The sequence below is a fragment of the Aristolochia californica genome, unplaced genomic scaffold (genome assembly GCF_029961685.1).
Source record: "Aristolochia californica isolate CCGP_79_NKW_82.1479 unplaced genomic scaffold, dmAriCali1.0.hap1 SCAF_12, whole genome shotgun sequence".
NCBI classification, from domain to species: domain Eukaryota; kingdom Viridiplantae; phylum Streptophyta; class Magnoliopsida; order Piperales; family Aristolochiaceae; genus Aristolochia; species Aristolochia californica.
Genome location: NW_027181793.1, coordinates 26,436,343 through 26,451,097, shown reverse-complemented (window position 1 = coordinate 26,451,097; position 14,755 = coordinate 26,436,343). Strand labels below are relative to the sequence as shown.

Below are 14,755 nucleotides of genomic sequence, written 5' to 3'. Positions count from 1 at the left end.
ACCTAAAGTGGGCATCCATCGTGATGATAACACTGCCATTTATTTTTTACTTAAATAATTTTCACCGTTTTTTAGTATTATTTGCTTTTTCTTGTCTCTCTATTTTAATTTAGTTTAATTATTAATAGCTCAAGTAACATCCCCATTGGACGGAATGCTATCGTGTGTCAATAAGATTTTGTTCGGAACTTAAATTTATACATATAGAGGGTTGATCCAATACGAACAATCTTTTAGAGCGAAACATACAAAATGTTATCTCACCCATCTGATCATGATTAATAGCTATCTTAGCTATTCGATTAACGGTTATCTCAGTCGTCCGATTATAAGAATACAATTTTTAAGTAGCGAAAAAATTATCCTTAAGTGGGCCGATTAACTTTCCATGGAATTTAGGAAAGAGTTTTGAATTTAAATTTAAAATATGCAGAAAATAATTTTATAATTACTTTATATTATGGGGAAATGATAAAATAAATAAATATAATTCAGAAAATAAATATGTAATATAAATATCACAAAAAATGAGAATTTAGTCTAACAGAAAATCTATAGAAAATAAAATTAAAACGAAAAAGTAATAATTGAATTTATTAAATCACGAAAGGAAAAGAAGGAAATATAAAATAGAGATTTGAATAATAAAAATACTTAATGTAGGTTAAAAAATAATTAAATATAAAATTATTCATAAAACATAATTAAGAATTAAGTTCTATAATAAATATTTAATTTAAAATAAATATATAAAAAGAAACAAAATGTATGATACATTAAAATACAAAATTTAAAATAAATTTGTAGGAGGAAATAATTGAATATAAATAAATAAATAAATAAATAATAATTAATAGAGTTTTTTAATTTTTTATGTTTTCTGTTTTAGTTTCCATTTTAGGAATATAGTTTTCAGTTTTTTCTCTTCTCAACTCCGTCTCTGTTCTCTCCCTTGGGTTGAGAAGCCGTGGGATCATCAAAGAGGTCGTTTGTCTCCATCAAAGAACCAATCTGCAACAGGGTTTTGCTGAAAAATGGCATCACCTCCCTCACCGCAGTTGCACATCGCGGTTAGTAAGTAAATCACCTCAATAGGATTGGAGCGAACTGTGTCCATCTCTTTCCCTTCCCTGTTAACGTGTTGCTGTCAAAAAACTGTCGTAATGTGGGAAGAATTTTCCTTATGGATGTCATGGGTCTTATCGAACCGGCCGACGAGGGGAAGGAATCGGGTTGCGGATGCGCGATTCGGAGTTTGGCGTCTAGGGACCGGAGATTTGCTTAGACATCTTGAAGAATGCGTGGAGTCCTGCATGGACACTACAATCTGTTTGCAGGGCTATAATTGCATTGATGGCCCACCCTGAACCAGATAGTCCTCTTAACTGTGACTCAGGTAATTTAATATTATGTAAATAACTCCAGCCAGGTAGGTAAAATGTCCATGGTATTCTGCATTAATAACTGGTCGAGGCCTAATTTCTTTTCTTTTTATATTTATTTTTAATTCATCGAACATTATATTGGGATGATTTTTTCCTCCGTAGGCAATTTTCTGCGATCAAGTGACTGGCCCGGTCGATATTAAATTCTCAACAGAGAGGATAGCAGTCCATGGCAAGGATGTATACTAGGCTTGCTGCAATGCCAAAGAAAGGGTGATATTTGTTAAGGAGACCTATTTTATTATACCTTTTGAAGAAGACTAAAACCAATTCTTGTTTAAAGTCGAATGTTACAATTAAACGTTTTATTACTCAAAAGAATCATCAGAATTATAATAAAATGCCAAAATTAATTTGAATTTGTGGGCTTTAAAGGTTCTAATTATACTATGTATTTTTTTTCTTTCTTAGATAATTATGAAGGTAACTGTTTTTAGCATTTGTGGAGAACTGAACGAAGAGAATAACATCAGATGATGCGGTCTCGTCTTTGACGACAGCTATCCTTACGATAGCAAAAACTCTTTTACAAAACCATCCTCAATAGAAGTTGCTTAAAGAAAAGAGAAAACTAATGGGGGGTTAGTCAACAATGAAGTTTATGCGCGTTACATAGTTAATTTGATTAGGCCATTAGTGGTGAATGAGCGCCAGCATTGTAGGTAATTTACTTAGGCTATAATGGTGGAATTGTGGTTCAGCCCAATTTTATGAGTTATTAACTTGAAGTGTCGTTCGGACGCATCGTTGCCTCCCCCGACGAAATTTTTTCCCTTCATTTGCGCTTTGTTCTCCTTTCGGCTTTCCTCTCCCGAAATTTTTTTTCTCCCGCTATCTTCTTTCTCTCATCGTCTTCACACTCCCTTTGGCTTCTTCTCCCTTCGTTGTCTTCGTATCTCTTCTCCTTTCTCATCGTCTTCGCATCTCTTATCTCTTCATTGTCTTCACATTTCCTCTCCCTGTCTCTCTCGGCCTTCTCTTTTCCCCTACAAATCCTCCCGATTTCCTTCAATTTAACCCATTTCGATTTTGATTTCCTTCGATTTTCCCATTTCAACGTCAATTTCTTCAATTCTACTTCTATTTCCCTTGATTTCCCCATTTGGCTTCGATTTCGACCTTAGGTTTCAATTTTCCCCAAATTTCAGAAGGTAACCCTAAACCCTAATTTTTTATTATTAATTTACCATTATATTTGATTTGATCTTAATTTTTTGTATGCAATATTTGTATTTATTGTTTACTTCCTACATAATTTCGGGATATAGGGTTAGGGTTTATGGTATTTAGGGTTCAATCTCGTTTTTATGGTTTAGGGTTTAGGGTTTGGGGTTTGTAGGGGGTTTAATATACAAAAGTATATGGTTTAGGTTTTGAAATTAGGGTTAGGGTTAAGGGTTTAGGGTTTAGGGGCTAATGGAATTAGGGTTTAAGGTTTAGGGGCTAATGGAGGGTGGGTTTAGGGTTTATGAGGCTAATGGGTGGGTTGAGTCTAGTTCAAACTAGGTTGTGTCGCATTACACGGGCATCCATTAGCCAACGAAAGCCAACCCCCATCACTGACAAGGTACAGTTCGTAGTGACTGCAAAGTTATATGGGGTTTTACCAAGGGTGTTCGGTAAATTTGAACTTGATGAATTTGTTTTTGCATTGTTCTAGTCATCTGCAATAGAATTAGTTCAATTAATTTGTAAATGTTATAGAATGTTGTTGAATAATTTTGAATTGTTATAGAATAATCTTGCCATGTGGTGAGGAGATTCGGATGGCTTAGTGATTCAGGTAATGAGTTTGGTGGAGCCGGTGATGAGGTTCGATTAGCAGGTTTAAATGAGGATGAAGATAACGATGATCTTATCAATGAAGACAACCTATCAACAAACATGTGGAGGTTGCATGCATTAGAATCCACAAGAGCCGCATAATTTCAAGATGTCATAGCGACTAGCATGTGGAATGATCATTGATGGTTATATCTTATCGCTTTTGAACATGTATTTTGTCGTTCATATGTACTAAACTAATAAGTTGATGATTTTAATATTAAATGCATGAACTCGTTGTTATAATCCAAGGCATAAATATTTGCTTTTATGCTGTAAATTGTGGACTATTACGAGTAATTCGGTTCTTTTTCAAGCATGTTTTTTAAGTTTTAATTTATCCTAGTTTATTAATAAAATAATATATCAATTTATTTATTATATTCATTAATTTTATTACTATATTAAATTATAAATTGAAGCATGGTAATTAAAATATTTTTAAAGAGAGCATTTGATCAATTATTTTGGTTTAATTATCTATTTTTATAATTAATTAAACTAATCATTTTTAATTTTATAAAATATAATATTAGTTAGTAGTACATAAAAAATCCATCTTCTGTTATTAATAAAATATTTTTTTATTTCTTCAGTTCAATTAATTTATTAATTTATTTATTATAGTCACTTCTGTTATTTTTTCCTTTATTTATTTACTTTTTAGAATTTATTTTTGTCCCATTTAATTATTATATTAATTTATAATAAACTATAAATATTAATTAATATAATATAGTATTTTCATTAATTAGTATATTAATATATTTTAATACTACATTAAATCACTTATAAATATAGTAACTATATTTATTTTGGTTAATTATCTATTTAGGTAATAATTTTATTTAAATATATTATAAAAAGTTACCGATTCTTTTATTTATATTATATTTTTCATTTTGAGATATTAACACTAGTACTTGAACTCATCTGCGACATATCTAGACATGCATGGTCAAAAACGAAGGAACAAACGTGTTTTACCATGTCATAGGTAGGTGAAGTGCCATGATCATGTGAGACACGGAACGCATTAAGCCGTTGGGACCCACGATTCATGTGTCACGACTGATTGACCGGGGAACGCTTTCCCACGCATCCGATATCTTATCTCGTCGTCACTACGGGGTACGGCTGAGTCGACTCCACATCTGTCGAGTTCCTTAATTCCGTCTTCTAGACTGAGTTGTCCTGCTTGAACCGGACGTCTCGTTTTTCTTTATCACCTTACAAGTTACAAAGAAATCAAAAGCGACTTCGCTCTTGTCGTCTTCGTGCATAAAGGAAAGACTCGCCCGATCGTTTCGAATTATCAAATCTCCGGAAGATCTAATTCAGTTTCGCTTCTTCCTACTATACCCTCCCCGTCGTTCTCCTCCTCCTCCTGTTCCGGCTTCTGTTCCTCTGCACTCATGGCAAGAGCGCCGGTGTCGATCGACGTCGGAAGCGATGGAGTCGCTGTCATCAAGATCTCCAATCCTCCTGTTAATGCGTTAGCTCCGCCTGGTGAGCTCCGTTTCTTTGCTTCCTCTGAACTCCTGTTTTTTTTTTTTTTTTTTTTTTCGGTTGCTGGAATTTGAGGAACTCTCGTGTTCTTGCTGACTTCCTACCTATCAGCCGAAGTTGTATTTTTCCTTTGCTGGTTTTTTCTCTGTGATTTCAGGTTTAAGGAACTTTCCGAGTGGTTTTGGATATGGCTTGCATGCCGAATTTCGTGATTTTATGGGTTTTTTAAGTGATTTTGCTGATATCACTCTCTTCTAGCATGTGTTCGGTTTTCCTCCTTTTTTCTCGTTTTAATTTCTCATTTTTTCTGCTTGCAGTTATTGCGGGACTGAAGGCGACGTATGATGAAGCGATGAGAAGAGATGACGTCAAAGCTATTGTCATAATTGGTTGTTAATTTTATAGTACTCTGGATATATATGTGTCGAAGTTTGTAATTTTGAATATGCCTTAATAAAACATTTAAATTATAAACATAACTAAAAACTAAGCTTCGATGAACGCATTAACCTTAATGAGAAACTTCTTTGTTTCTATTTTACTTTTTTTTTGTGAGAAAGATTACTATTTTACGTATTGTTATTCTTATAATTATTGTTGTTGTTGCTCACTGTACTATTATTCGTCTGGAAAAGATGTAATTAAGAATTATGTCTTAGAAATAACTGTGACAAAGAGAGTGAACTAAAGAACTATGGTGAGTCGCTTTTGACTCAGTTTAAAGTGTGAGAAATTCGATTTCTGGAAATTTTTGGGTAATACTTGATTCCCTTTGGATTGGAATGATCACTCGCTCAATTTTTTTATTTTATTTTTTTACTTTGTTTTTTTTTTAAATTCTACTTTTCTTTCTTTAAGCCCATACTTCTGTTTTTCTGATCACTCTTGCTGTTAGTCACAGACTTCTTCTGTGTCCTTGTTCTTCTAATTCTTTCATAACTTAGCTTTTTTATTTCCTGATTGACTCTCCTGATAAAATTCTAACTGTATCAATAGGTGATGGAGGCAAGTTTTCTGGGGGGTTTGACATCAACGTTTTTCAGCAAGTCCACAAGACTGGTATTGTCAACCATGACTTATGATATTATTGAGTTTTGCAGACATTTACTCTAGTTTTTTTTTTTTTTTTTTTTTATACTTGATTCCAAACCTCATAATTTGTCTGGTGTTTTTTTTCCCCTTTGGCAGGAGATCTTTCCCTTCTACCAAGTGTATCTGTGGAACTGATGGTTAACACAATTGAAGGTCTTTCTATAAATTAATCGTCATGTTATATTGAAGATCTCTCATCAATTTTCAGAAAAAAAAAAATGTATAATCGAAGATGTTCTGTTATCATATAGAAATACTTCTAACACCAACTAAGTAGTCATGCTCTGTGAAGACCTTATTTCAGTACAGTGTTTCTGACACGAATGTCATATTCCTAGATGCCAAAAAGCCTTCTGTTGCTGCTGTTCAAGGACTTGCACTTGGTGGTGGACTAGAATTAGCAATGGTTTGTTCTATGTTTCATTTAATTCAACATTTCTCTTCACAGTGATGTCTTTAAAACTTACCTTTCTGCTTCATTGTACTGTTCAGGCATGTCATGCCCGCATCGCTACACGACAAACTCAGCTTGGCTTGCCAGAACTGACACTTGGAGTTATTCCTGGATTTGGAGGTACTCTCTCTCTCTCTTTATCTTCCCCCCTCTTTATCTATCTATGCGTATATGTATATGCTAGTGACTCTAAATCCATCATTGCTCTCAGTCAGAAATGCTTGATCATTTTGTAGGAACACAACGACTTCCAAGGCTTGTAGGGATCTCAAAGGCTGTTGATATGATGTTGGTATGTATTCATTTGTTATGTATCTACTCAAAAAATCTTGTCAGATGCTAACAATGGGAATAAAATTTCTGGATGATTAATTTGTACTTGGATACCTTGACTTTAGGTGTCTATGGGGATTTTTTATTTAAACGAATAGTATAAAGATGATAATACTTTGATTATCCTATTTTAAGGGAAAAAAGCATAAACTATTAACTTAAAACAACCATTTGTTTCTCTGTCTCACTTGATTATTCCAGATATTTATCATAAAATATACATTTTATGGACACATTCATAATGTCTCTAGCAACAAATAATGAACTCTTAAATCCCTCCTTTAAGCAAATGAAAGTTCACTTTTCCAGCATAAAAAATATATATGATTGCAGTCAGGTGTTCTACTATACTGAAAAACACTGTCAGTTTAACTCTGGTCTAAGCTATGACTAGATGTTCTTCACTCACCTAAAGACATCGATTTTATGTTTCTGTCCATTTGACTTGCTATTCAGTTCCTCGCTTCCAAATCTTGCGTGTATCATGCTTAAACATTGTGAACTAATAAACTTTACACAGTTATCGAAGTCGATCACGTCCAGTGAAGGGAAAGAGCTTGGTCTAATTGATGCTGTGGTATCTTCGGAAGAATTGCTGGGATTCTCAAAGCGTTGGGCTCTAGATATTGCTGAGAGGCATAAACCTTGGCTCTCTTCACTTCGCAGAACAGATAAACTTGGTTCCCTTTCTGAAGCTCGACAGATACTTAAAGCCGCAAGGGATCGGGCGAGACAGACTGCACCTAATATGCCGCAGCACCAGGCATGCCTTGATGCAGTTGAGGAGGGCGTTGCTTTTGGTGGATATGCTGGTGTTTTGAAAGTATTCTGATCCTTCCTGCTGCTTTTCTTGCTTTCCTTTGTGACCATGGTGCATGTGTTACTTGAATTTTTTCGATTTTTTATTAATTATCACAGCTGGTGATTAGTCATGAGGGCCACTAGCTTTTAAATATGCCAGGAAAGCTATGAATATTTTCTATATTTATGTAAATCAGTTGTTTGTGATACTAATTCTAGTGTAATTGTATGCTAAATAAGAGTTACTGCAACAGGAAGAAAAGCTATTCAATCAGTTGGTGCTATCACCCACTTCAAAGGGTCTTGTTCATGTCTTCTTAGCACAACGTGCAACATCAAAGGTATTAATTGATCTTGTTTTGGATCTATTCACTAAGATTTGACATACATATTTGAAAGCTTCTTTACCCATTCCCATACCAATTTGGATATTATACATGAATATTATGCTAGCAACTATAAGCATGCGGAAACCCTTAATCAAGATCTAGCAGAGGTAAATTTGATAGACTTAAAAATTCTGTGATAAACTTATCTGCACGGTTGTGTTTGAGGAAAAAATTTCTGCTTTTGGTTTATATAGGTACCCAAGATTACTGATATCGGGCTCAGGCCAAGGCACATTAAAAAAGCTGCAGTCATTGGTGGAGGTCTGATGGGCTCGGGCATAGCTACAGCACTTATTTTGGGCAACATATTTGTTATTCTTAAGGAAGTAAACTCTAATTATTTGGAGAGAGGAATGAAAATGATTTCAGGTGCTTATTTTTGCTCGCATTGTGATTCAAAGAACTTTTACTATTGTTGGCTATTGTCTTTCTTGGTTTCTGGATAGTACTGCCCATAGTTTCAACTGTTAGTAGAGATTTAGTCCACAACTATGGTATATGTCTCTTGCTGGGTCATGCCTCTCAGGTAAGAATTGATGATCTTAGTCAAAGATGCGACTTTTATTGACACTGTCACCAGAAAGACCAATGTGACTGAAAGGTCTTTGTTTCAGGACAAAAGTAAAGTATTTGTAACTTCAAACGAGTTAAAGCATTATCTTAGTATTATTTTGAGAAGTCCACGTGGATTACTGTGATTCTTCTGCTAGTTTTACATGGTTTAATTTGCCACACCTGCCAGCTAATCTTCAAGGCTTAGTGACGAAGAGGAAGCTGACACAAGATAAGGCAGACAAGGCTTTCTCTCTTCTTAAAGGTGTATTGGATTACTCTGAGTTTAAAGATGTGGATATGGTCATAGAGGTTAGTCTTTCACTGTTTTTGAAGTTAAAGAATGTTTCATGTATGAATCATTTTTGCAATATTTTTTATTTGTTTTACTAGCACTGCTGTAACTGTTCTTGGTTGATATATTTGGTATTTAACAAAGTATGGCCAAATATTCCGAACCTCGGATAATTTCTCTATGAGTATTGAACTATACATGGTCCATGGAGTTGAGAATTGTCTGATTAATTCATCTAGGCTATTAGGCTTTAAGAGCGTCATGTCTTCCTGGTTTCTGCCCTTGGTATCAAGTAGTAAGTACACTGTAGTTGTATGCTTTGGCGCTTGGGGTTGATAATCCAGTAACTTGTGGTTGGCCTATGATATGGGTGGTTTCTCCTTAATTTTTTCACTTTATTCTCTCTTGCTTCCTTGTCTTTGTAGGCTGTTATTGAGAAAGTTTCACTGAAGCAATCAATATTTGGCGAAATCGAAAAGGCCTGCCCTGCTCACTGTATTTTGGCTACAAATACATCCACTATTGATCTTCGTATTGTTGGAGAAAAGACCTCTTCTCAAGATCGTATTGTGGGAGCTCACTTTTTTAGGTCAGCATTTGGTTGTACTTGTATTTGTATATGCATGTAAAAAAATGAGACAACATAATTATATTTTTTATGACTAACAAATAGTGTGACGAAATCTGATTTGGTTGGTACAAGTTGAGTGAAGGTGTAGTATCCCTAAGCTATTCAAAACAGATTCTAATCAGCTTTTAGAACATGGCATAAGACTTGCTGGTCATGCTGACTTTTAAGTGAGACTGTGCCACATGAATCTGGTAATACTAGCCAAGGCCGCTTCTCTTAAACGGAAAGAAATCCATCTTAGTATTTTTTACTAAGTTGCCATCAAGGTCAGCAAATACCAAAAAAAAAAAAAGTGTAAAAGCAGTAGCCCCATCCTGGAGTGGAGTTCCTTCTCCCCAAGAAAAGTAAAAAGGCAAGGGCCAGTCGAGGAAGCACAAGAAGAGAACAGATATTGGATCACAAGAATGTTGATCAACCTCTAACTATCACACATTTCTTTCCTTCATTTTTTTGTACTGAAGTGCCAACGTAAGGAAGGAAACCATCTGAAAGGAGAAACACAAAGAAGAGAAGGAGAGGAAGACCAACAGAAGATATGTGAGAAAGATAGAAGCATATGTAAAGGAAAAGAAAATGAAAGAGTGAGAAGAGGATATTCGTAAGGGGGTTAAATATAAGATAACTAGAGACCACGAGAAAGAATAAGCAGATAAATAAAATGGAGTAGAAAGGAAAATGAGAAAGCAGTTAAGAGGTAACTAATATAAAGAGGAAGAACCTCCTTTCTAGAAGTTAGAAACTCTAAAACTCGCGTTTCATATGCTCTAGTTGTCATTTGTATGTCGCATTCTCCAATTTTCTTCAATTTCCAAGATGGCAGGTTTTTACTAGTTGTTCTCTGAGGTTTGGGTAGTGTATGTTGAATTCTATTGAGTTCTATGGTCATGGATTTCTGGAGTTTAATTACATCTATTCATTTTTGTAAGGGCTTACATTTTCAATTGTCACAGCTTTCCTCATTTCTACTTTCTGATTTTTATTTTGGTTGTATGGTTATCATGGATTACAGTGGAGACTTAGGTTCTCTTGTTTATGCTAAAAAAGAAGAAAAAAGAGAGTAGGCTCTCTTGTGTTAATATTGCTCAAATAGTGCACAAATGCCTTGTCCCATTTCCTGCAACTGGATTGACAGATTGTTTATCCGGTAATTTGGGCAATTGAAGAATATGATAAAAAAACTCAATTAAGATGCTCTCATGAACTAGTACCTGAATGAGCCACCTACTAAAGAGAAACCAAAGAAAGATACCAAGGGAAAACAAGGAAGAAGTAGGTCAAAGAAACATTGAATAAAAGAAGAAAACAGCTGACTGCAATGAGAGTGAAGAGAATAAAAGAAAATTTGAAAGGCAAAAGCCATAGAGAGAGGTAGAACCACAAACATTTATAGAATTGACGCATGACTAGGTAACTTTAATCCCAGTAAGCTGGTATATGGATTTTCCTGACGTGGCCATATATCCACATGTGAGTGGCTGGGTGAGGACCTGGACAATCTTCTTTGGAATCTTCATTTTGAGTTCTTCAGTCAAGCAAGGCCTCAACCATTCTCCTGTGAAGTAGGTGAGCCAAATTACTGTCCTGTAACTAGTATCATAAAGTTAAATCTAAATAATATTATAGAGTTATGAGTGCCGAAAGTCATATTCCAAGTAATAAACAGAGTACTAATTTGATATTTGTTGGGAGTTTTAATAGGAGGCTGGAAAACTAATTCAGTTTCATGAGGGTTGCTTCTATTGCATGCTGAACGTCTGCTTTTTGGTTACTTACTGACTTCGATCCAAAAAATCTCCTCTCAGCGGGCAGCTCCTTTCATTAATGTAAACTCTCTGTTTAATTGTTTTTGGTTTTCTAGAAAAAAAATTATATCAGCAGCAATAGCAGATATTCAAGCAACAATATTATCTGAGGACCACTGATCCCCCATGTAACTGGAGAAAGTAATTTAATTATCTCTAAAATAACCTGGCATTATAATGTGTTTTTTCTTTATGAATGGTGGCATAATAATGTATGATGGATGTCTTCATTTACCTTGCATCAGATTTTCACTTCAATATGTGATGTAGTTAATCTGTTCTTTGATGGACAGTCCGGCTCATGTGATGCCTCTCTTGGAAGTTGTTCGTACCGAGAAGACTTCGTCACAAGTTATTCTTGATCTAATGACAATTGGAAAGGTTATAAAAAAAGTCCCTGTTGTTGTTGGAAATTGCACCGGATTTGCTGTTAATCGCACCTTCTTCCCATATACTCAAGGGGCAATGATGTTGTTACATTTGGGTGTGGATGTGTTTCGAATAGACAGAGTAATTAGCAGTTTTGGAATGCCCATGGGCCCCTTCCAGTAAGCATTTTTTTCAAAATTTTATCTCTGCATTGATTTGTACATCAGCACTGACTATCCATCTGTGCACATGCTCATGTGTTGCACCTTTTGAATGATGGTTCTGGCAGGCTTCAAGATTTAGCAGGATATGGAGTAGCCTTAGCAGTTGGAGCAGAGTTTTCTTCTGCCTTTCCTGGTAGAACTTTTAGCTCCCCACTTGTTCAGCTTCTGGTAGAAAGTGGACGAAATGGTAGGGATCAAGATTGAGCTTATAAATTGAGATTGTCTTTATGCTGGTCATGTAGCCTTTTCTTTATCATTTACATTTTTCTGGACATGATTATGCAGGAAAAAGCAATGGAAGGGGCTACTACTTGTATGAAAAGGGAAGCAAGCCAAAACCTGATACAACTGTACAATCTATTGTTGAGGAGTCAAGAAGGCGTGTTAACATCATGCCTGGTGGAAAGGTTCCCCTCTTTCTGTATTCATGCAATTTTATTTGGTATGCTAGGACACTAAAACTTTTTCCGGTTATTTCACTTGAAGCCCATAACTGTGAGTGATCAAGAAATCCTGGAGATGGTACTCTTTCCAGTTGTCAATGAGGCATGCCGAGTACTGGATGAAGAAATTGTTGTTCGAGCATCAGACCTTGATATTGCATCAGTTCTTGGAATGAGCTTCCCATCATACAGGTGAGTTTTGGAAAATAATTTCTTGTCCTACTAGGAGCTATGCATTTTGAGACTATGTGATTCCATTCCACACACTTCTGTGCATTCTACATTATTTAGATGGCATTTTATTTATTATGTACTGATCCATAATATGATTAATTACCTGCCCACACCTTTTGTTTCTATTATGCTTGCAGAGGTGGTCTTGTATTCTGGGGAGACTCGATTGGTGCAAGCCATATATATACCTGCCTCAAGAAGTGGGCGGATTTATATGGTAGTTTCTATAGACCATCTAAATATTTGGAGGAAAGGGCGAAGAAAGGCCTGCCTTTGGTAAGATCTCTCTTTCAGCTCTTTGGTTCATACGAAATAAAAATGATTTGTTGATAGGAAAGGCTAAGGCTGGAATCTTAGTCGGATTACAAGTGATTTGATGACAGCTGGATTATGGTTTTGGTGTCAAACATAGAGAAACAAAAGAAACAATTTTGGGGTTTCAACTCTCTCGTTTCTCTCGGATATGATTTATTAAATAAATGATAGTTTGGTGGGTCCTATAATATTGTGGGCACCCCCCGTACCATCCTGACCCTAGCTAATAATTAAATATTTTAAAAATAATCCTAATTTTCTGAGATACCCCCTGCTATACACAACACCCTACATCCAAAATAAACCCCAATTATAGATTATTTCATCCATAATAACTAATAAAACTACCAAAGCTCCTAATATTTGCAGCTTGCACCTTTAATGTTCAGTATTACATTACCAGTATTTGCATTCCTTGGAGTTCGAGCCATCTGGTGTGCCTCTTTTGCAGTCTGCTAACATTCTCATGTTTTGACAGAGCGCCACTACAACATCTCAAGGATCAAGGTCTCGCCTGTGACAGAGGCTCGAGGAGGACGCAAGAATAATGTTTCATCAAAGACAGTTAGTTCTGAGATCAACAGGGAATAAAGATTCAGCTTCTGATTGGAAGAATTATTTTGAAATCAAAATGGCTTTTATCTTTCTTGTATGGTTTTCGAGATCTTATTGATTATTTAAGAGAAAAGTGGTTGTGCTCTGTACCCAAACTTGTTACTGTTTTCTTAGAACGTGTTTAATGATTTTGCTTCTTGGAAGTTCGATTGTTAGTCTTTCTTCAACCCTTTCCCGGGCTAATTCCCCTTTTCTGCTTTCAGAACTTAATTGGGATAACCTCCATTCTTTCAGACGTTTGGCACGTTACCTTCCGAGCTATTTGCAGACGTCATTCTTGACGGGAGAGATCGCCTGGCTGTTTTGTTGGAGACGATAAGAAATCGGTCATTTTGGATCTTCTGAAAAATGTGAGGAATGTTTCCACAACAATAAGAAACACAGATAAAGAATTTCGGCACAAAAGAAACAAGATGGTTCAAGAACGATTTTGCACTCACGTACTGCCACACATTTTTTCCTAAGTGAGAACGAAACAGATCAGGCATGCATTATATAAATCTGAAGGCCTTACCTGATCAAATAATTCTCTCTCGCTCAATTCACTTTCAGAGACGGGAAATTTGTAAATCTTTCCCAGAAAGAGTAATATTCTTGCAAGCATTTAATTGCGGTGCAATATTAAAGACCGAAAGTTTAAGATCCTCGAACAGAGAAGCCACGGAATTGTCCTGTAATAGTACTACTAGCGCTGCTGTAAATTGTAGAAGGGTCACCAAGTCTGACTCGGATCACCAATTAGAGTTAACCCAATTAAGTCACGAGATAACTCAAGTAAGTCATGACTGAATTAAAAGGGTGCTGTCTCGTTTCAGTCAAATAATTGGTCTTCCGCGCAAGGGCCCAGAGAGCTTCTTAGATGCGTCTTACAGTAGTGATGATACTAGTCGTTCATTCCGATCGTACGGCTTCACCTGAGAGAAGTGATCATAAAATTTATAAATCGTCCGTCCAGGTGTCAGTTCGAAGAAGTAAAGGCCAGGCCAGGGCCCAGGGAGAAATTTTAGCGGTATCCGTACGCACGCAGCATCCAGTTTCCAGACAAGGACGTTTTTAGCGGGCAAAGTTTTTCAATAAACAAATCTTCAAAACACGAAAATTCTCTCTCCACTTCCTGAACCTCTCTTTATCCTTCTCCAATCCGACGGCAGCGAGCGCGCAATTCTTTTCTTTATGAATTTCGGCCGTCGACCCGTAAAACCCATCGCGTACGTCGGATTTGTTGCAAACCCTGATCCGTCCATCCAAAAATTGGAATTCAATTCAAAACTTCAAAACCAGAGGGAGGAGAGAGGCGTATTCTCGCCTTTCGATTCTCTCTTATACTTTCAAAATCCTCTCTCTCCCTCTCGTTGTACGGATAGAGTTCCGGCGGGTTTGAAAGAGTTCCGGTGGCATGCCGGTGGAGTCGTGCCGACGATCTGTCGG

General features: G+C 36.0%; 1 protein-coding gene across 1 annotated transcript; it reads left to right on the top strand.

The window, feature by feature from the left end:
* Positions 1 to 4,543: 4,543 nt before the first annotated feature.
* LOC137945381 (peroxisomal fatty acid beta-oxidation multifunctional protein-like) lies at positions 4,544 to 13,743 on the top strand. Its single transcript, XM_068791254.1, has 18 exons — positions 4,544 to 4,778; positions 5,096 to 5,167; positions 5,775 to 5,837; positions 5,967 to 6,023; positions 6,209 to 6,276; positions 6,363 to 6,444; positions 6,561 to 6,616; positions 7,178 to 7,480; positions 7,713 to 7,799; positions 8,042 to 8,216; positions 8,590 to 8,711; positions 9,120 to 9,283; positions 11,421 to 11,675; positions 11,786 to 11,907; positions 12,006 to 12,127; positions 12,207 to 12,355; positions 12,535 to 12,673; positions 13,191 to 13,743. Exons 1-18 carry the CDS (start codon positions 4,685 to 4,687, stop codon positions 13,230 to 13,232), a joined length of 2,172 nt encoding a protein of 723 aa, XP_068647355.1. The 5' UTR covers positions 4,544 to 4,684; the 3' UTR covers positions 13,233 to 13,743.
* The last annotated feature ends 1,012 nt before the right edge of the window (positions 13,744 to 14,755 follow it).

Coding starts and splice junctions, on each gene's coding strand:
- LOC137945381 (XM_068791254.1), top strand. CDS start 4,685: ATGGCAAGAGCGCCGGTGTCGATCGACGTCGGAAGCGATGGAGTCGCT. Junction 6,277..6,362: donor GTGGACTAGAATTAGCAATG/GTTTGTTCTATG, acceptor TGTACTGTTCAG/GCATGTCATGCCCGCATCGC. Junction 11,908..12,005: donor GGTAGAAAGTGGACGAAATG/GTAGGGATCAAG, acceptor ATGATTATGCAG/GAAAAAGCAATGGAAGGGGC.